The sequence below is a fragment of the Acartia tonsa genome, chromosome 6, assembly GCF_053477335.1.
Source record: "Acartia tonsa isolate MP-2025a chromosome 6, ASM5347733v1, whole genome shotgun sequence".
NCBI classification, from domain to species: Eukaryota; Metazoa; Arthropoda; class Copepoda; order Calanoida; family Acartiidae; genus Acartia; species Acartia tonsa.
In genome coordinates, this window is record NC_137265.1 from 14,969,889 (window position 1) to 14,993,062 (window position 23,174).

The following is a 23,174-nucleotide window of genomic DNA, read 5'->3' on the forward strand; positions in this document are numbered from 1 at the left end:
TATTTAACATTGTCTACTGTAATTCATCGTGTAATTTTAAACATTGCAATAGATAGTAATTTGTTATTTAAAGCTTCCTTGAAAAGCACAACCCAATTGAAGAAGTCATTTTAGAGTTTTTTTTGCATCAAATATAATATTATAGATAGTTCCCCCTCCCATTATATTTAAGTTGTATCCAATTTTATCCCTACTGTTTCTTTTCAAATATACCACCCTCCTCCAATCGTACATATCAATTAGTTCTAGCACGCCCTTGTTCTTCGATGTATCATCTTCTTTTTTTACTTACCCTATAATACCCGTATATTTGTGGTGTTTTTACGTTTGTTCGAAAGAAATAGCCATTTTACAAGGTGGAAGGGGACATTGGACTGTAAATTACATTGGTATCCAAAGTTTTATAACTATCTTATTTTATTTCATTTTGATTGATTGGTTCCAAACTAGTGGTTTCCAAATGTTTCAACCATTATTCTAATCTACAGAAGGGATAATTAAGTTTAATATCATAGGGGTTGTATATCAATTTATCGTCTATTGTCTCATCCCTTAAGATAAATCCTTGGCTTATTTGTAGAGATTCGCTTTTTTACACACTGTTATCCTTGTTTTTCCTTTGATGAAGGCTGTATTAATGAATCTTCGTTGGTTGGTTTGGAAAAACACTTTACATACGTAGGAACGTATATGTAATTTAAAAGGTATCTCGTATCCATTTTTGTGACCATAATCATTTCTTTTCCTGTACTATATATCATATCATTATGGGGAGGGGGGGGAGGGGGGGTTGATATGGTATCAAAAAAAATGCTTTTGTTAAGTTACATAGAGTTAATTTAGAGATAATCTTAATTAATATGTTATTGATGAAATTTTTTTTTAATATTAATAAAACTAGCGGCTGCTCCCCTAAATTAAAAAGAAAAATAGCCTGACACTATCCAAAGACGTAAATATAACAATAAAATTACAGAAAACCTACTTAGGACTTTTTTGAAGCTTCACAAAAATGAAGACCTCAAGCGATGTAGGTAGTAGCCATTGAAATCTTAAGATACAGACAAAAATTACTACTTTGTAATGGAAAAAGATAAATAAAATTGGTAAAAACAGACATTATTAACGACATTTTTATAGCATTATGAATAACGATGATACGACATTAAATAAAATTGGCCATAGCTGACATATTAACATTATAATACATTATGTCATAATTATTTATTCTTTATTGATATAATAACAGCACAAAAGCTGTACAGAAAGGCATTAGCTAAAAAAGGCTCTGCTAATGTTGGATGTATTTTTTCTTGTTATTGAAGGGTATAAAGGTCAGAAGATGTTAACGAATGAGTAAAAGGGTATCGTTAGCTTTATAAGCTTAGGGCACCCAAGTTTTAAAACCACCAATTAAAATTATATAAAAGTACCCAAAGTTTTGATTCGACAAATGACCCTGCTTTCTATGGAGGGGGGGGGGGGAGTTTAATCATCCCCCCCCCCACAAAAAACCTAAGTACTTATACTAAAAACGAGATAACGTTGTTTTCGAGATTTTAATTATCACACAGACACACAGAAAATCACTTAATTGAAGAATTTTATAATTATAACAAGCTAACATGTACATATGAAAATTAGCTAATTAGTGAACATTATAATTTTCTAAATTTTCAACCCTTTTCACACGAAATAGCCGATATAGTCATAATTATTATTGGCCAATTTCCCTGTAAGTGAATTGTCGAGTAGAGAACCTCCCTTTAAAAGTAATTTGGATGGGTAGTTTTTTGTTGTTGCTTGTGTATTACTTTAGGTTGGGTTTGGTTTTATTGGGCACGGGTACCCCACAGGGGTTAAGCATATCGGAAAAAATACCCTCTAGCCCCCTCTTATTTTAATTTATTTTGAAAATAATGGGGGGGGGGTGTTTAGTGCTCCTTGGGCACTTCAGGGAAATCAGCAATTATTGTGTTGTGAGTAATTAAGTAATTACCATTAGTAATGGGTTGTCTAGTTTAGAGGTGTCCATTCACTTCCGCAATTGTATCGCATTATCAAATAGCCAGATCCGCAAATGATTACAACAGCATCAAATGAGCCTTTTGCTTCGGCCTATACATTAAACAATTATTTTTCTTATTTATTTGCTATTGTGTTTTTGAAGTAATATCCGATTGCGATAACATGTGGGAGTGGATGCACACTTAATTTTTTGGGGGTTTTCATAATTGACAGTGGATACGACAATGGAAGAAATTTTTACTGTTGGCCTAGAAATCTTAATTTTTTCTAGGAAATTCTTAAAATCATTAATTCCTATTCATTTCAAATTGTATTAAATAATCTAAAACCAGTTAAGTGTTGGGAAAAGCTTAACCAATTTCAGCCGTTTAATAGATCTTTAGTTTCAGACAAAAAAAATTCTTTCATCAATTATATTGAAGTAGAAAAGTTTTACCCCAATCAATATTTAATAAAAAGTACCCACAGATTTTAAGATAACAAATAAGACTTTGGGTACACGTATAATTTTAGTTTGTTTTAATTGATTACACGATTTTCTACCAATAAAATTTAGGGGGGGGGAGGGGTAGGTTGTATTTTCCGGGTCATTGGGGGGGGGGGGGGGGGTGAGGGGAAATCCAATTTCCCCTGGTAATAAAAAGAACAAAGGTCCTGATGTGTATCCCTGTAGCGCACCATCGTAAATAAACATCCTTAGGATGGCAGTTTCCCTCAAAATTAAAGTGAATCAAAACAATAATTTTGGGGTACATTTTAGGTTAGGTTAGATGCCCCGCAGGGAAATGTTTCTTGCCCCTGGTAGTTTAATAAAAGATATTCATATTATATAAAGTAGCTGGTTTTGAAGGTCTTGGGAAGGTTTTAGGCCATTTTATTTTTAGATTTTATTCTTGGAATGGTTTTAGGCTGTTTTTTTTGGCATTTCTATACCCCTTCAGATCCTTAAATTCAGATCCCCTAGATACTAGGAGCACAGCATCTAGTGATAGATATACTAATGGGGGTTATTTGAAGGTCCAATGTTGATATAAGGAAATTACCCATCCTTACAAGAGTTCTTTGTTCAATATCCTTACTTCATTTGTTATTTACACTGGGTTATTTGTCCTCATTTATCCTGTTAAACCTATGTGTTCTTATTATATCGACAAGATACTATAGATATTATGTCAGTAAAGAGTCGACGTAATTATTCGGCAAATTAGCTCATAAAACATTATGTGGACATATACATATTATTAATATAAATTAAGATTGGTTTGTACAAACTAGAAGAGTCCAAACTCTTTCACTCATAATTTTGATTTACAGAAGGAATGATTTTGTTTATCATTATTGAGTGGTTTAAATAAATTTATATTTTAAATAGTCAAAATAAAAAATAGGTTTTGTTTCTTTTATTTAAAATTATGATTTTTATAATTTCTGAACTGGTTTTACCCCGTAATAATAATAAAAATGCCTTGACCTTCTAGCATGGTATTTTTTAATATACCTATAATATGCACTTTTTAGGAGGCATCAATTATACACTTTTCAGTATTGAATATTAAATTGTTCTAGGGACCTAAAGGTAAAAGACAATAAAGAGAAATCGATGTACATCCCCAATAATGATAAACAAAATTACTCCTTCTCTAGATTAAAATTATTGGTTGAAAAGTTTGACAAACCAATTATCATTGATTTAAAGTATCCAAAGATGTTAAGCCAACGAATGAGAGAATGTGTTTATAAACTTTTGTTGACAAGTATAATTTACAGTCCTATGTTCCGTCCATGTCTGATTTTTTTTCCATTAAATCTATGTATGATTTTCAAGAAGAAATGAGGCCCCCTATGTTCAGTCAAAACATAGGGTACCACCCAAGTTAATGTGCCCCCACCCCCCACGAATTACCCAACTAAAAAAAATAGCCCTTCTCACCCCCCCCCCCCCCCCAACAAAAAGTTAATTTACTTTCCATGATTTTTATGAATACAGGAATAGGTCACTATAAATTAAATCAAACTTCAACTAGCTGTTAAAAGAAAAAATACCTAATGAATTTGGAAATTTTATTGAATTTTAATCGGTTAAAACCAAACTAGTAGTGTCAAAACTTTTTAACCAATAATTTTAACTACCGACAGAGTAATTTTGGCTATCGTCATTGGGTACGTACCTCAATTTATCGTTCATTGTCATATCTCTTAAGAAACCTTGTGTTACATAGCTTGAAATTTAGTTTTTAAAAGCGAAGCTTTTTTATAATTAGGGTCGGTCCGTCCGTCCGTACGTCCGTCCATCCGTCCGTAACGGATAGCTTTTTTCGTTAATTTAGACATGATAGAATTGTCCTATTGATTTCAAATTTTGCATGGTGATTCCTTTAGTAGTTAGGTACGATTTAGAAAGCGTAGCAACTCTATAATCATTACTAAAATGTCCGTACGTCCATTTTTAACATATTGATTTTTTTACTTTTTTAAATAGCTTTTTTCGTTAATTAAGGCATGTTAGAATTGTCCTATCGATTTCAATTTTTGCATGGTGATTCCTGTAATAGTTAGGTACGAGTTAGAAAGCGTAGCAACTCTATAATCATTACCAGAATGTCCGTACGTCCATTTTAAACATGTTGATTTTTTTAAATTTTTAACAACAAATTTGTATGTGACATAATTATCCGATTGGTCTGATTTTTGGTATACTGATTCCTGGGACAACAAAGTACAATTTTAAAAGCGAAGCAACTCTATAATCAAGTCCTAAAAATGTAAGTATGTCCTGTATCAAGCAGTTTTTCAACAAATTTACTTACAATTTTGCTTTGACTCTTATACATTCGCATTCTGATTATTCAGTTCTAACATTATACAAGTGTTAATGTCCGTTTGTCCTACCGTTTCAGAGCTTCGCTTTTATGGATGTTGTCATCCTTGTTTATCAATTAAAATTGCCCTTTTATAATTGTTTCCAAAAACTATAACCTATGTATAACAGTTATCTGTTCTTTTTATCATAAAAATCATATTGCGATTTTGTTGATTGGAATGTTATGTTTGTTCTTTTATATAATTAGACATGCGGGATTGATGAAACACCTTTTGTATGATAAGATCTAAGAAAACTTGTAACTCCTGCCAATACGGAAATGAAAAAGGAAAATGAATCGTGAAATTTGGCATCTTGGCTCTTAATGTCTATGCGCTTTAATGGATGGACAACTGACTTAAAATGAAGCTTCCCCCCAAAAAACTTTATAAGCTAGAGTCTACCTTTGGATCATTTGGAAAGATTAGAAAAGGACAGTCCTTATTTGAATCAAAGAATCTTGCTTACTGCTAAACCGATAAGATTCTCCTTTAAAGCGCATATTCTTATAGGTCAAGAGGAGTATTAAAGATATACCCCCCCCCTCTATTTTTTTCTTCAAAGGAGGAGTTTTTTACCATATTTGGGGGGAAGGTTTGTTCATCGTTTATTGTATTATTCCTGTATCTTACACTAGCGGATACGTCCTTAGAGGCATCTAGTTGCACTAATTGTTTTTTTTTTAAATTTCATGTCTATGTTGCGTTCAAGCCTCTATGCATAAGCAAGAATATTAATTTTTTCTCTCGATTTTTTGTGATTTCTCTTATAAGGGTGGTGGTACCCTCCCCCAAAATAGTTATAAACCTTCCCGGGAGCTATAAGAAGCTACCCTGTTAAGGAGAACCCGATCGGTTCAGCGGTTAGCGAGATCCTTCGGTACAAACATATAACGCAAAAACAGATAGACATCCTGTTACTTTATTATAAGGATATACATATAATATTTGTTAATGGACATAATGTCGTAAGATAGTCAATAGTATGTTTCTCTAAGGCTAGGAGGTGCAGAATTAGTTACCTAACTCATAGCTTATAATATTTGTTGCTCTGTTGTGTGTGTGTGTGTGTGTGTGTGTGTGGTGTTTGTGTGTTTCAGTCTGTGTATGTCTGTTTGTGTGTAATGATAAATGGGTCATTAGTGGGAAATACCATAAGAAATAAGCCGCGCGTCTGCATTAGACTAAATAGGAAGGAGGGTGCGCTCACTTCCCCACATGTATCACATAAGCAAATCATTAGAATCGCATATTATTACAATAGCATAAACTGTAAGTTGATGCAGAATATACGTAGATTTAATAACAGTGGAAAAATTGTAGTCAATCCATCTTGCTAACGTAGAACACGTTTATTGGTCAGATCGTTAATCTACTAAGAGGGGAGGGGATCGTTATCTTAGTCCGCTACAAGTTTCAAATTATAAGAGAATATGAAAATCTGGTGTATGATATATCCATTACCTTCGCTTAGCTCTCATCATCAAAAATACCCTTTATTTTATTTGCTAATGCGTCTTTTTGCGATTAATATGAAACACTATACGGAAGTGACTATATGCGGAAATGAGGGACCATCATCATTTATTGACCGTAGTTATCATGGAGGATGGGGACATTGGTCTGTAAATTATATATACTAGTGCCCAAAGTTTTATACTCCATTTGTTAGGTCAAAAACATTGGATACTGTCATTAGACCTTCATTGGTTGGTACAAACCCTCAGTGTCCTAACTTTTCCACCAATAATTCAAATCTACAGAAGGGTAATTTTGTTAATTATTATTTAGAGTGTACATCAATTTATGTCCATTGTCTTATCCCTTAAGATCCCTGATAATTATAGATAGATAGATAAATAAATAGAGGAAGAAAAAACATAGGTTTTCAGAATTATAAGTCAGTTATGATCACTTTGATCCAGTACTATATCGTCAACATTTACTATGTCAATATGATAAAAGCATGTCGATAATTTCTTATCCAATGACACTTTTATTTAAACCTGTCTTCAGTTAGAAAAAAATAACATGTCGATAACATTTCAGCAATGGCCACTTTTGTTAGACATTAATAAAAGTCAATCGATATAATAGCATGTCGAAAACATAGACGTCAAAATTAAAAAAAAATTATATTACCCCCCTCAAATATTTCAACCCCCTCAAAATAAAAAGCTTGGACGTCCCTGTCGATAATAGATCAGCAAAGACCACTTATATCTAAATAGTTTATCCAAATAACCATCCCTGTGAGATAATATGGGTGGTTTTATGACCTTGACTGACGAAAAAAATTACATGGTGGGGGGAGGGATACTTTATTATAGTCCAGATTTTTTGGGGGAACTAAGGGATAGAAAAATGAAGATAAATAAATTTTTCTCTCATTTTTTCTGAAAGTTAGGATGAGGATGCTGTTATTAAATCAATATAAGACTATAATTTGTCATTATTTCATTATAGAATAGCGTTACTTTGTAGATATAGGTTTTAGAAGTATCGACCTTGATATTGACATTGTATGTCAACCAAAGATGGCTAAATTTAACATGGTAAAAAATTCATACATTTTTTTTGCCCTCCTTTTATCTCTTTCGTATTTGACAAGGGTAATAAGTAATATTTGTTCACTCTGAGAAAAAGATATTTATTTTTAAAAAAAGATGAATAAATTAATATGCTTCCCCAATGATGATAATCAACTTTTACCCCTTGTGGAGATTAAAACTATTGGCTAAAATGTTTATAAACCTTTAGTTTGGAACCAACCAATCAAAATTTTACTATCTAAGTACCTAAAGTTTCTTGAGCTAACGGGGCTATACAACTTTATATACCAGTGTAATTTACAGTCCAATGCCCCCTTCCTCCCTAATTTAACTGAAAGAAATATAATATTTTCTAAATCTTATCTATGTTAATAATAATAACAAATTGTATGTCTTTTCCTTATTTTGGTTGTATATTAATAATAGTAAACTTTAAAACAATTAATTAGGGCTTATAATTTAGGGGCCTAAAAAGTGGTGTACATTCACTTCCGCACATTATTATCATATCATCAAAGCTATGTTTTATTATAACAGCACAAACTTTCATTTAGTTATTTATCGCATCGTATTATAGACAGTTTTCTGCGGATATTAAAATGATAAATTATAAGATTATAACAAGTTTTGTTAGCCCCAAGGTATTAATATTATGATTATAATATTTGTAGAAAACTGGTTATAATACGATACGATACATGGCTTTTCACTATGGCTGAGAATCGGTTTTAAAGCCATACTTAAATGATGTTCCATAGGACAATTAGTAGAATGATACTAATAATTGTTTTTTTTTTAGGGCCACAACGAACAAAAAGATGAAGGAGACAGTGGCGCTGGAGCTGAGCTTTGTCAACTCAAACCTGCAGCTGCTGAAGGAACAGCTGGCAGAACTGAACAGCTCAGTGGAGCTGTACCAGGCTAATAATCAGGTCAGTACACTTTGCTTAACTATCTATCTATCCTATTATCTACCTCTCTTGCAAATTATCTATCTATCTGTCTATGAATTTGTCCAACTGTTTGACACATTACAAACTTTCCCGATTTTGTATTACTTTTGAGGAACATGATTCCAGTTACGTCATATTTTTCTTTCCCGAAAAAGGAAAGGGGGGAAGAAAATCTCTTCAAAAGAGATGGGGAAAACCCCCTTTTCTCCCATATCTTTTTTCTTCCCCCTTTCCTTTTTTTTCTTTCCCCCTTCCCTTTTTCAGGAAAGAAAAATATGACGTAACTGGAATCATGTTCCTCAAAAGTAATACAAAATCGGGAAAGTTTGTAATGTGTCAACTGTTTTCTATCTGTTTGTCTGTAAGATTGTCGGTCTGTTTTATTTGTTTATTTGTATGATATTTTGTCTGTCTGTCTTTCTTTTTGTCTATTATTTTGTCTGTCAGTCTGCTTGTCTGATTGTTTGTCCACCTATTTAGCTGTCTGTTTATAAACATTAATTTATCAATATTTCTATATATCTATCTTTCTATCCTTCTACTTTTCTCCCTAACAGTGTTTGTCTATCTTTATTAATGTCTGTCTGACTACCTATCAATCTATCTAATTGCACTCCTAATCACAAACAGAAACCAAAAGAAGAACAGTAAACTATTATGATTTTTTTAAGATTCTGATTCGAATGATACATCTTGATCTTTTTACTCTGGCTTATTTCCCTAAAATTGTTTGTTCTGAACGTTTTCATGTCTATCTGGCTAACTATCAAACTACTAATAATAAAAAATGGGCGAAAAGCATAACAGTAAACTATTATATTTTTTTAGATCCTGATTCCAATGATACCTCTTGGTCTGAAAGAAACAAAAGAAATCGAGCTACGTGATACTTTTAAGGTAGACACTATTTTTTATAGCGTAGCTACGCTATAACTAGTATTATTTTGTATGTTCGTCGTTTGTATAAACGAAAGAGAGAACCGAGCAAAGAGCAGCGTAATGGACATACAGACACGATCACTTATAGAGTAGTGTCGTGTATGAAATATTATTATTTTAGTTTAATAGATAATGCTATAGTATATACGTGGATATATTGATAGGGAAAATTGTTTTGTCAATTAGCTTGCTAAAGTGAAACTCATTTATTGGTCAGTTCGCTCATCCAGTTGGAGAGGAGGGGATGGTGCATGGGGAGTATCATTATTTTAGCCAGCTGTGGGCATCACTTTATTACAGTACGTGAAAATCTGGTGCAACATCCAAGTAACAATATACCGATTTTCAGGACTTTATACTGGAGCACTACAGTGAGGACGGAGGAGATTATGAGGACGCCCTTGCTGAGCTACAGGACCTCAGACAGGCCATGAGGACACCAACTAGGAAATTATTCATTCCAAAATAAAGCGTTACATTCAAACAGACACACAGACAGTGTGAGGGATTCTAAGTACTATTAAACACACTTTGAGATGAAAACGATTTACTTTAAATTATAGGTAGGAAAAAAGCTTAAAACTATCCAGGGACCTATGAGAAGCTTCCATAAAATGGAAAACATAATCGGTTCAGTAGTTATCGAAATCTTTGGCTATAGACGAAAAACATTAATACTTTATATAAAAGGAAAAATATAATGATAGTTTTATAATTTATTTAATGAAGATATTGGTTTCTAAGAGTAATACTCTGTTGGTAAATGTTACAGCATTATCAATATCATTTTTGAATGGCAGAAAAGTTAGAGGCAAAATAGTCTTTCTTCAATTAAAAAATCCCTCCCCGAATTGTTTTTTTATAATAGCAAATTTATTTTTTATTGATTATCTTTTAGTAATAATATTTTTTCATTAAGCTGTAATTATCTACTACAAACTTATATAATTTATGGGAATTGAGGGATAAGACAATAGAAGATAAATTCTTTTCCCCAAATTCTTGCTTGTGTTAATTTCTGAATCTGGAAGCTTATAAATTATTGGAGGGGGGGGGGGGGGGGAGGTGGGGATATTGTAGCTAAGTAAGATTTGCAGTCATTTTAAACTATACATATTCAAAATGTGTAGGTAGAGGACATTGGATTGTAAATTTCACTAGTTACCAAAATTTTTACAAGCACATTATCTTATTCCTAGGCTCAAAAAATTTTAGTACATTTGTTGAAATTTGGATCATTCGGTTCCAAACTAGTAGTGTCCAAACTTTTCATCCAATAATGTGAATCTACAGAGGGGAAAATTTTGTTTATCATCATTGGGAATGTATATCAATTTAAGTTCCATTGTCTTATCCCTTAAGATCCCTGACAAAAAAATCTCGCACAGACCTATTCCTGCATCCATGAGAAAAATCGTTAATGAGAGCAAATCTAAAACCGTAAAGAATCATTCAAAACATTGTTCCAGGGTTTATAGGGATGGGTGAATGAAAAGTTAAATATTTGTCCATTTTTGCGGGTTTTATACCATACAATCATAGTTTTCTAGAAGGCATATTTCAACTGAACTAAACTATTTTGCCCCTAACTTTAAAATTTTTTTAAAATCCTTGTTTTTTTAATTCGTTTATTCTTTTTGTTGATGACACAAAAAGCATAAAATTGTACACTAACATTGCAAAAAATATTTACATCTTTTTCAAATTTATTTTTAAGTCATTTACTTATCCCCCCATCATTTTTTTCTACTTCCCACTTTTAATTTCCCTGTTCCTACCCCCCCCCCCCCTTAGTTACAATTATTTTATATATCCTCCTGAGTATGCCCCTAGGCCTCTTCCCAGGCTGTTATAAATAACAAGCAACAATTAGGTCCTTAATTAGCGAAGCTAATATTAGCCAAAATTTATTACTTGCCTTATTTTAGACATATCATGACGTCTTGAATTTTTGGCATTTTTGGAAAACCAATAATAGTTATTTCTCGTATCGTATTATAAACGGCTTTCCGCGGAAATAGAATGTACAATTATAAGATTAAAACTAGTTTTTTTAGCCCCGTGGTGCCGAAGACAAAATGTAGTTTTTTTTTATTTTTTGGGTAGAATATTAAGCTGTATGTTATCAACCGAAATATGATTTTTTCTTTGTATCTGTAATTTTTCATGGTAAAATGGTTCAAAGCACTCTACTCTACTCTTTACATTTGAAACAAATTAATATTATAAATAAATAGGGAATTTTTTACCCATCCTAACCCCTGCGGGGGGCCCTAACCCTGTCAGGCAACCCATTACAAAAATAATCTTGATTAAAACACACAAAACAATAAGTAATTTTTTGATAGGATTTTAAATCTAGATTTAAAAAAGGAACTTAAATTTTGCAGTAGCTACGCTACGGACATTATCCTTTAATTCCTCTAATTCAGACGTATTTTTGTCAAATTTTAAGGGAATTAAATCACTAACGACTAAATTTTATTATCCTAAAATTTTGTAGACATTTTATTTTTTTGACAGTTTCAATTTGAATTTAAAACCACGTGAAAACTTTCAAAATAGAAATATTAGTTATTATTAAAAGCAGAGCTTTCCTATAATTAGGGTCTTTTACGGTCGTCCGTACGTAGCGTTTAGCTCTTTTCCTTAATTTATAAATGTTAGAATTGTCCTATCGATTTCAAATTTTGTATGATGATTCCATTAACAGTTAGGTACGGTCATTAAGCCTAGCAACTCTTAATAGTTAGCAGAAAGTTAGTATGTCCATTTAAAACACTCTGATTTTAAAAATAAATTTAACAACAATTTTTGTATAATATAATTATTCTATTGCGAAGCATCTCCATAAGCAAATCCTAAAAGAGTAGGTATGTCCTTAATCATAATCCTGAATTAAAGCAATTTGCAACAAATTTGCCGACCATTTTATTAAAAATTGATGTTTTACTTTTTAAGTTCTGACACTTTTGTCATACGTCTGATTTCAGAGCTTTGCTTTTATTGATGTTGTCATCTTTGTTAGCTTAATTAGATTAACAACATAGAATTTTCTTATTATAATATCCCCTTTGAAAAATACTGCAAGCAGTAAGGTATATGTCACATACAGAAAAAAAAAATTCCCCAAACTTTTCTCTAATCAAAAGTTTCTTTTGAATATTGTATCATTTTCTATGTTGATATCAAAAATAGCAAAGTATTATAAACTAAAATTATTTCAATATATATTTATAAAAGGTCTTTTTTGCACTATCCCTCTATCCCAGAAGAACATATGTCCAAAAATTTGATTCAATTAGGGGGAAATTTAATGAAAGTAAAATTAATTTTACTTTTTTTTCATTAATTTATTTTCTAAACATAATAGGGGATCTTTTTTTGTAAGCATAACTGTACAAAAAAAGCTTACAGTTGGTTATGAGATAAGCCAAATATTTAATTAAAATGTACCTTTCAATTCACATGTAACTTTATTTTCTTTGTTAATAACTATAAAGCATGCTAGAACACAACTTTTTAAATAATGACTATTTTTCACCATATTACCCCCTTTGGAAAAGTAGAAACAGTAAAGGGACATTGGACTCTAAATAATGTTAGTATCCAAGGTTCCATACACACAATCTCTTATTCGTTGGCAGAAAAAAAATTGGGTACTTTTTTTTATATCGATAGGGTATTAAAAAAATTTAATTGTCCAATCTTTTCAATCAAAACTCTTTTGATCTACTAAAGGAGTAATTTTGTTTTTCATAATCGGACAATAAGTTAGCTAAAAATATTTGAGCTACTTAGGATAAAACTTATTATGAGAATGAATCATACGTAACTAAATATAGACGTAAATCTTTGTCTACAAGAAAATATTTTTAAAATTGAACGGGTTAAAGTGTCTGATTGAACATCTAGGAGTAATAAATCTATTGTAATGAATAACTCATACTACAGGGACAGTCATGGAATAGCTTTGCTCCTACAATACTATAACCATCTCTACTATGTGGAAAGAAGATTCTTCCCACCAGATAGGAGTCTGGGAATTTATTTTGAATGGTAAGTTTTTATCAGTATGGCATTAAAACCTATTAATATCCGCTGGAAATCATGTATCGTATCGTATTATAGTCAATTTTTCACAAAAATATGAAATAAAATCATAAAATGATAGGATTAATACCATTTTTGTTGGACTAGACTCCTGATTTGCTCTTATAATTTTTATATTATTATCCGCGGAAAACTGTCTATAACGCGATGCGACAAACAACTATTAAATTTTGTTATAATTAAATTTAGATTATTCTTTGTCTGTCTGTCTGTCTGTATATCGGTCTGTAGTCTTTCTATTGAAGTCAAAGGCCCATTATATCCTATTATTATGATTGACGTTTTTGTGGACAATTTCTATAAAACAAAACGATACACATATTTTCAACACGGTGCTTACTGATATAGTAGAAAATAAATCTGATTTAGAGCTATGATCGTATAAATAATTTACGCAATTATACGCAAGGAATCTAAGATGACGCATTGGCGCACAGATGAATTTAAATGTGAAAATAATCAATTTTAGGCGGTTTGCTATTATATAACCCATAAAAGGTAAACCAGATATGTTACAAACAAGGATATTTACTTAGGGGAACCAAAATAAGTTGATATTTAGAAAATATACCAGTATATAAGACAAGAACAATTTGTTTCATAAATACCGCAGTAAAACTAAAAGACTCGTGTAAAAGAAACAGGGTGTCAATATGTCTGTTTTTTTGAACTGATGGATATCGCTAACTGCTGGTCCGATATAGTCTTCCTTTGCAATGTAGCTTCTTAAAGGCCTATAGTGGTGTATCCGCTAGTCTCTTAACGCAGTAATACTATTAAACTATACAGTTTTGAGACTGGGAGGGAGGGGGCATTGGACAATAAATTACACTGGTACACAACAGTTTTGTTATTTTTATCGAATTTTTTTTTTATTGGTTAGTTCCAACTAGTGGTGTCCAGACTTTTCAACCCTTAGAATCCCTTGTTTTAAGACCTTTTTTTCTCCATCCGTTTGTTTAATTTCCATAGCAAAAGGTTGATTTATAGGATTTTAACATTTGTAGAAATAAAATTTAATTTTAACAGTTCATGTTAAATGTCAAATCCAAAAACTTAAAACAGGACAGTTAAAAAGTAAAAAATGTTATTTAAAAAAAAATTAGTAAAAAGATATTAAACCTTTTCTTTATAAGAATTCATAAATTGATTTTGCGTTTTAAGTCCATGTTTAGCTAAATACGGAAAAAATTGACAAAAATAAAGAAATTAAAATTCAAAAATGCAGGGGAAAAAAACAGGATGTTTTAAAAACTAGTTGTTTATATTTTAGAAAATAATTGTTTTTTTTTAGTTTATTTAAAGTATGATGATTTTCTTTTCTTCGTGAAAATGAGTTGAAAATATAGGAAATAAAAGGGAAAATCTTATTTTTTTAACACCCTGTAGCTTCCCTACTTAGGTATGAATATTCAAAAATTCACTTCCATATAAACTCATCAAAAAAATACCGTCTCGCTTAATAACTCAATTTAAACCTTTTTCATATTCCTTTAAATAGGGTTTTGGAGAAAAAGTTTAATTTTAGAAAACAAGAAATAAATTATCTTAATAAATAAGGTTTTTGATAATTTTGAATGATTGCTAAATCTAAAAAAATTAAATCTAATCCTTTTTAATATTAATCAATATTTTATTAATAAAAAGAACATTTAATTTAAATTAAATATTTTAGAATGGAATATAAAAATGGATTTATATTTACTTGGATCTTACACCAGATTATCATGTTCTCTAATAATATTAAACTTGTAGCTGGCTAAATAACGACCAAAACCCTCTACCACATCTCCTCCCCTCCTATTAAAGGAACGCCTCTGATCAATAAATGATGTCCATGTTCGCAACCTTAATAGACGACAATTCTCCCCTGTCATAATATCCACGTATATTTTATATCCATTAATATAAATTACATTGGCGTGTCATCACTCCCTTGACCTAAGGATAAAAAATTATTTTGGGGGGGGGCTGAATCTAACATTTTAACGAAATGAATTATTGGCCCCCTACTAATCAGGTTTCGTAACAATAGACAATCCCCAAATCTTACTTTCATTTTCATTAGCTTCCTTGCGTGGTGATTCAATTTTTCTCTTTCCACGAAAAATGTCACTTTTTTGAGTTATGTGGATGTCTGTGGCTTTTTTGGTTAGCGCAATATGACTTGGAAATAGGATTTATACAAAACTGCAAATCAATTTGGTGCTCTCTAAAAGTTCCCTTTTTTCTTATTATTATCTTATTAAAACCATCACATTTACCTTTTTTCTCCCGTTCATAAGCTTACTAATAAGTAGGTAGCTAAAATATCGATATAACGACCACTTTTATATTATACCACTTTTATATTATAGACAACATAAATAAAATTATCTTTAAAATGGTATGTCGATCATATATCAGCTATTGGCACTTTTTAGTGTATATATAGTCAAATAGACCATTTAAATTGTACGTCGCAAGCTACAGAATTGACAGCAGTTTTTTTTAAAAGAAAATTGCTGAAAAATTTAAATTAGCGACATTTTAAAAACACCTATTACACAATAATCTTGCGGCCAAAAAGTTTCAGTTTCATTAAATGACTTTGACTTCTTTATAAATCTTTATTATAATATATTTGTAGACTAGTGGCTTCGCCCTTGCCATGTGCATCTCCTAATGAGAAATGCACACCCTCACCAACAAGAATTTAGCTTTTGAGTCAAAAAGAAAAGAAAACAATATTTATTCTCGATGCTTTATATCGGGAGGGGGGAGTGGGATTACCTTTTTCCCTAAAAAATAGCCTTAAACCTTCTCTGGACCAATATTTCAAGAATAGTTGTTTGCTCTTTTGTAGCTTGTAAATTTGGGGGTAGGAAAGTCGCAATAGGACAAGAATAAATTTTTTAAATTTTTCCTAATGTTTGTAATCTACTAAGAAAGGAAATTTTATCTAAATTGTCAGGAAAAGAGCGATTCATCTTCCATTGCCCTGCCACTGTTTGCCAACCCCTAAAAATTGTACACGATTTTGATTGATGATTTCCATTTCAAATCAAATATATTTTCAAATCAAAATAGATTTTAATGGTCTTACCATAATGCAACAAAGTTTTTAAAACTTAAATTTCGCTATTTTTTCAACAAGCATTTATGTGAAATCCGTATGTTTTAAAAAAAGAATAAGCTACTTAAAACTTATGAATAGTCTGCAATTAAAAATATTAATTACTTTTGTAACAGAAAAACAAATACTAATAAATTATATTTTAGTAGTACAACAGCTACTCTAACTCGAGGGATTTTTAAAAACGCACAACACAATTAATTTAATGATCAGCCAAAATTAATGGTTGAAAATTTTAAACACTGCAAGTTTGGTCAAACCAACTATGATTTTATAAAATAGTAAAGCTTTAAAGCCATCGAATGACATATATAACATGACTATAAATTACACTGGTACCCAAATATTTTATAACCATGTTATCGATTTCTCAAAACTTTGGGTTCTTTTGTTGAATTTTGATTGTTTAGTTACAAACTTATAAACCAATCCATTGAGGTTGTATATTAAATTTAACGTCCATTGTCTTATCCCTTAAGATACCTGGACTAATTTTTAAACTATTTATTTATTCAGGTATGACAGTTTGACCGGAGTGCCCAGCTCGCAGCGGACGGTGGCCTTCGAGAAGGCGTCCGTCCTGTTTAACATCGGGGGCCTGTACACACAGATAGGCACACGCCAGGACAGAGCCACTCAGAAAGGATTGGATTCTGCGGTTGATAATTTTCTAAGGTAAATTGGATTCTATATCATGTATTAAGTAGGGAGAAGGAAACGAAATAAAACATTTTCCAGTGTAACTTCAAACCCGATTAATATCCGCTGGATTAGAAACGTTTCTGAGCCATGCTTAAAAACTACGTAACGTCTTAGATCCGATTCTTGAGCCTTTCTAAAAAATCATTTATAGTCTTATATTACTGAATTTTTCTAAAAATAATATAAAAAATTATTATCAGTTTTGATTGCTCGGAGTAAATCATAAGTTTTTCATTCGAATATCTACGATGCAATAAATAACAATTTTACCACCAAAAATGTTAATGTCTTAAAATTGTTTCACCTATAATTGTACAGCCAGATTTGGAAATAGTTTCAATACTCATTTTTAGAAATAGTTTTCTTTTAGATTCCATGTTCCTGAGAAAATATTGCCTCTAGCAAAGCTCTAGATTTATGAGATGTATTAATTTAATGTCATTGTTACTTCATTTCTTTTGGTTAATTATAGTTTCTTTTGAAAAGCTGAATCTTTTTGATTAATTAATCCTTATAAAAGTAACAGGAACACAGTCTGTCTGTTTTACCCCACGTTATTTTTCTTTAAAGGCAATTAAAGGAAACAGTAGAGGTTTTATTTTTAGATTGCACTTCCAACTAATTTGGTTTAGGGACATTCACGCGATCTGATTGGAAAATCAACAAGAAAAAAAGGGTTACAAAATACAAAAAAAAAACATAAAAATATCTACTTTTAACTAACCATAATATGGTTTTATTCACATGAAACCCTTCGCTTTCTAATTCAAATTTACAGTTGTTTCACTGTACTGGCCCCCCGAGATATTTTTGGATTTAAATATGTGTATTATCAACATCCTGCAATTGTTTTAAGTAGAGTAGTTATTTAACAACTAAGGTTTGTCTGTCTTTCACTTTCCCTATGTTTAAAATATTGTTCTAGTTAATGTTATATTTAAAATCCCAGCGTTTCATTAACAATACCTGCAAAAATTACATTTACTTTGACGATTGCATTAATTCATTATTTTACTTATATTTTTTTTGAAAGTAGTGTTACCGTGTTATTGCTGCGCTTTACAGAGGCATAATAGACCTTGTTATAATTTTAAAATATGGATTATGTCAAATTTACTGCTGTTTTTCCCAAGTACACTCGGTGCTTTACAACAAAGTGCTTGTCGAGCATTAACCCCCCCCCCCCCCATCCACTAGGCACTATATATGTTGTAAAGCACTAAGTACACTCGGTGCTTTACAACAAAGTGCCCGTCGAGCATGGATTTACCCCCCCCCCCCTTCTCTTTTTTCAAATAAATTGAAAATAAGTAGGAGGTAGTTTTTACCCTGCTGGTGGCCATTACCATGCGGGTCCTATACCTATAGTGCCCTAAACAAATGACCCCCCCCCCCTCTCTCTTATTTTGAATTTAGTTCGAAATGGGTGAGGGGAGGGTGTTCTGTGTTCAACGAGGCAAACATCGTTTCAAATAAACCATTAAAATTTCTATTTTGATATACAATCAAATGTACATCAAATTTATAAAAATCAAAACTAGAGCTACAAATTTTAGTTCAATGGAATGACCAAACATTTTTTCCTATATAATTTTAGATTCCTTAAAATTAGAAGGGAATCAAAATAAGCAACTGTTATTTGCAAGTTTTATACAGTCTTCAAATGTAAATATAGTCATAAAATTTAACAATTTAACAAAAATGAACTGTCTAAAAAACTTATTGTAATTGAGTTATAAACCTAATGCTCAATGCCGCGTTAATACTTTAACATTACTTTTTTTATAAATTTCCATTGGTACAATATAGTTTCTGTACAAATCGCTGATGTTGTTATTTATGATCAAGAAAAGTTTTCTAGATAATCATTTATAATTACATGAAATTCTAAAATCTTGTAGATTTTCTTATTTTTGATTCCTTATTTGTAAACTAAAAAATCTTTAAGTAAAGGGTAGAAAAAGATTAAACCTATAAATTAGATTATTTTATCATGAAAAATTTTTAACATTTTTTATTTGAGTTACGTAGCAACTCTACAACTAATCCTTTTTATTGTAGGGCTGCCGGCACCTTCCAGTACATCCATGAGAACTTCACCAACGCGCCGAGCATGGACCTTGGGCCGGAGACCCTGCAGATGATGGTCCAGCTGATGTGCGCACAGGCGCGTGAATGTCTCTTCGCTAAGAGCAGGCTGGCGTTTACAGAGGGCAAGGTAGGCACTTTTTAATTCATAATAGATTTATTACTCTAGATTGGCCGGATTGTTCCTACACTGTTTTCTTATTGGTCCAATTTACCAAATTAAACAAATTGAAAAAGTTTTGGAGACTATTTTACAAATATTTAAATTTTCCTTTAAATTTTCAGACATATTTTCTTGTAAAAGGAGAGGACATTGGTCTGTTAATTACACTAGTCTCCAAAGTTTTTCATTTCTTATTCGTTGGCTTGACTTTTGATTGGTTCATTAAGTTGAGTTTCAACCACTAATTGTAATTTTATACAGAAGGAGTAATTTTGTTTATCGTCATTGGGGATGTATATAAATTTACCGGCCATTGTCTTATCCCTTTAGATCCCTGGATATTTTTGTCCAACATAGCTACGTTTCATAAGACAATTTATAATTGATTTCTTATCTTACTACAGTTTGACATTTAGCCTAAGTCACGAATGGTATATTAATTTTTATACTTTTGAGTTCAATTTTCAACTTTTATACCATGAAGTTTCTTTTAAATTCTTCATCAAATATTGAATAGTAGCAATCAGAGCAGGGATAAGGCATTAGAGGATGAATTCATGTACATACTTATTGATAATTGACAAAAGTATCCCTTCTGAATTGAATTTATAGGTTGAAATGTTTAAGAACTTTTAGTTGCGAACCAACTATTTAGATTCAATAAAAGTATTTAAAGTTTTTAAGCCAACCAATAAGAGTACTTGATTTTAACACTTTGGGTACTAGACACCAGAGAATTTTACAGTCAAATATCCCCTCCCTTTCCTCCCTGATCAATCAAGGGTGTGCCTTTACTTTTGCATAGTATAACATCGCAAAAAGAAACAATAGAAATTGAATTATAATTGTTTCTTTTATGATCAGATTTGTTTTTCGCGGATGTTAAAATAAAAAAAAGATTGCTACCAGTTACCTGAGAGGCCAAAGTCGTGGGATAACAAAGCTGGTATTAATTTTATGATTTTTATTATTTTATTCGTTTCTGTAATATAATGCTGTACATGATTTTTTAGTATAGCTGAGATCCGGTTCTAATCCAATGGATATTAATCGAATTCGAAGCCATATTAGAAAAAAAAATATTGCTTTATTGTATGCTAATTATACTGTAATTATATGCAAATAGAAACTGAGATGTGACTTTTGCCAAAAATATTTTGCCCTTTATACTTTGATAAGCTTTATTTAATTGCTATTGCCCTATACCTGCTAAACTAAAAAGTTTGGATTGAATTGTAATTTGAAAAGTAACGGATATATGGGTATTAAAAGTGAGAGCGGGATATATATGTTTGTTTCGCACAGCAAAAAAATTTAAAACGTTGCTTAAATTTTTTCTATTTGAGAAGTAATATGGTTTTTCTGTCTGTGTTTAAGATTTTTATAAATACTAATCCGATTGTTTTCTCCAGTTAAGGGAGATTTGTATAGGTTTCAAGATGGTTTTAGGCTATTTTCTAACCCTCCCTTCACAGCAAAAAAAACTTATCCATTATATAAAATGTTAGGGATAGTCCCCCCCCCCCCATAACAACATTTGATGCTTTTAAAACCAGAATTTAACAAATAAGAACACCAAGTACAATTTACATATAACCTTACTCATAAGTTTGACATATTTCCTATAATACCTAGCATGTCTAAAGATGTAAATATTGCTGCTATATCAGGGGCATTCCATGAAAAGTTATTTATAGCACAAAGCAAAATTGGGAATTCCAGACAAATGTCTTTTAATAATAGGATTTATATCTACAGTATATAAGTTACTCCAGGTCTATTAATGATATAAGAGTTTTTCAAGCATTGTTTTTTAAAAATATGCTTTACCATACCCACTCCTTATATAACCAACCTGGTTCTGACATTAAAACGTTTATTTGAGATCTGCAAAGTCAGGGCTCGGCAGCCAGCCACCCAGTTTTAGGGTGGCTCTCTGCTGCCAATTAATTAGGCTGGCTCAGCTGTGAATTAATCAAATAACTTTAGCTCTCAACGACTGCTGATTCGTGTGTTTTTTATTTTAATTTCTAGCCACCAAAACATCTAGTTTTCCAGATTTGATTTATAAGTTCGGCTAAGTATCATAATTAGACAACTGATACAGGATGCGCATCTTTAAAGAAAATTTGGCCGCTGCTAAATTAATACAGCTGACGAGCCCTTTGAAAAGAGGCCAACCCAAAAAAGACTGCCACAATGAAAATAAAATAAAATCTAAAATGGAATGAATGTATTTAGAGTTTAAATATTCGACATGGTTAATATTTGAACAAACTAGTGGCTGCGCATTTAGCTCAGACCTACAGAACAAATTTCTATGATTAAGTAGCGTAGCTTCTTTATACATATGTCAGTACTGTGGTTCTTAAGATTGAATGTTGTGCATTATACATTCTTTTTTGAAAGAGAAAGGGGACATTGGACTGTAAATTACACTGGTACCTAAAGTTGTCCAAAATTTGAAATCAATCATTTTGATATACAAAAGGGGTAGTTTTGTTTATAATCATTGGGAAAGTATATTATATTATGTTTAAGTTAATGTACGCCTATATAAATCATATGATATAAGTTTCATTATTGACTTATAATATCATTATCTTTTTTTATAAATCCACCCAATTTCTTAATCAAACAAATATTGATAAATATTCTAAAATCTAATTATAGCCTACTATCCATTTGTCTCAATGATATTCAACAAAATTAGCCCTTCTGTAGTAAAAAATAATAATAAAAATACAACCAATCAATATTTTAAGCCAACCAATGTGAGAAAATGTTCATAAAACTTTGGGTACTGGTATAATTTTTAGTCCCCTCCCTCCCTACCTTTTATTTGATACTATTTTTGATGAATTTTTATCTCGCCCAGCTGATAAATCAAATAAAAATCATCTGGAGGCGATTTCTAATTTATTTGAGTAATATTATTTCATCAATCTTATGTCTAAAACATATATGTAGTTAGAAATTTGAATTAACTAAAGTGAACTTAAGTCTACTAATAAAAGTTAAGTTCCTCCCCCCAAATGGGGTCTTTATCCCAGCCCCCCCCCCCCCCCAAAAAAAAAAAAGTAAATAAAAAGCTTGGACAACCTAGGTATAATTTTGAATACTTCACTATTTTATGCTCTTCAAATACGATTATTATCTTAATTCTACTAAGTCTAAAAGCAGGGAATTCAATTGAAAAATTATGGTAAACAAAATGACCCCTTTTGTACATTGAAATTTTTGGTTGAAAAGTTTGAAAACAATTACTTTGTACAGACCAATCATAAATCATCAAAGCAAACGAATGACAGAACAGGTTTAGATTTTTAAGGAAATAACATGGTGCACAACTGAACAGAAGCCTATTTAAATTCCTTACTGACATACCGACCATATGCGAAACTATAAGACAGAGGAGTATTAATTATATGTGGCTGGATATATGTACAGTAATTATCAGTGATCTTAAGGGATAAGACAATGGATGATAATTTAATGAACATCCCCAATGATGATAAACACCAAAATTATTGGCTATTACTAATAGTTTGGTATTAACTAATCACAATTTATTAGAAGTATCCAAATTGTTTTAGCCAACGAATAAAGGAAAAATTGTTATAAAACTTTTAGTACCAGTCTAATTTATATTCCAATGTCCA

General features: G+C 31.3%; 1 protein-coding gene across 2 annotated transcripts in view; it reads left to right on the forward strand.

Annotated features, from left to right (window-relative positions):
- Positions 1-23,174, forward strand: part of LOC145321951 (rhophilin-2-A-like) — a 150,647-nt gene that overhangs the window by 71,330 nt on the left and 56,143 nt on the right. For both annotated transcript variants that reach the window (XM_080163648.1, XM_080163649.1), the window contains exons 3-8: positions 8,239-8,371; positions 9,221-9,289; positions 9,681-9,776; positions 13,284-13,390; positions 17,076-17,234; positions 19,323-19,479. In XM_080163648.1, coding sequence (XP_080019774.1) covers positions 8,239-8,371; positions 9,221-9,289; positions 9,681-9,776; positions 13,284-13,390; positions 17,076-17,234; positions 19,323-19,479 — 721 coding nt within the window. The remainder of the gene's footprint in view (positions 1-8,238; positions 8,372-9,220; positions 9,290-9,680; positions 9,777-13,283; positions 13,391-17,075; positions 17,235-19,322; positions 19,480-23,174) is intronic.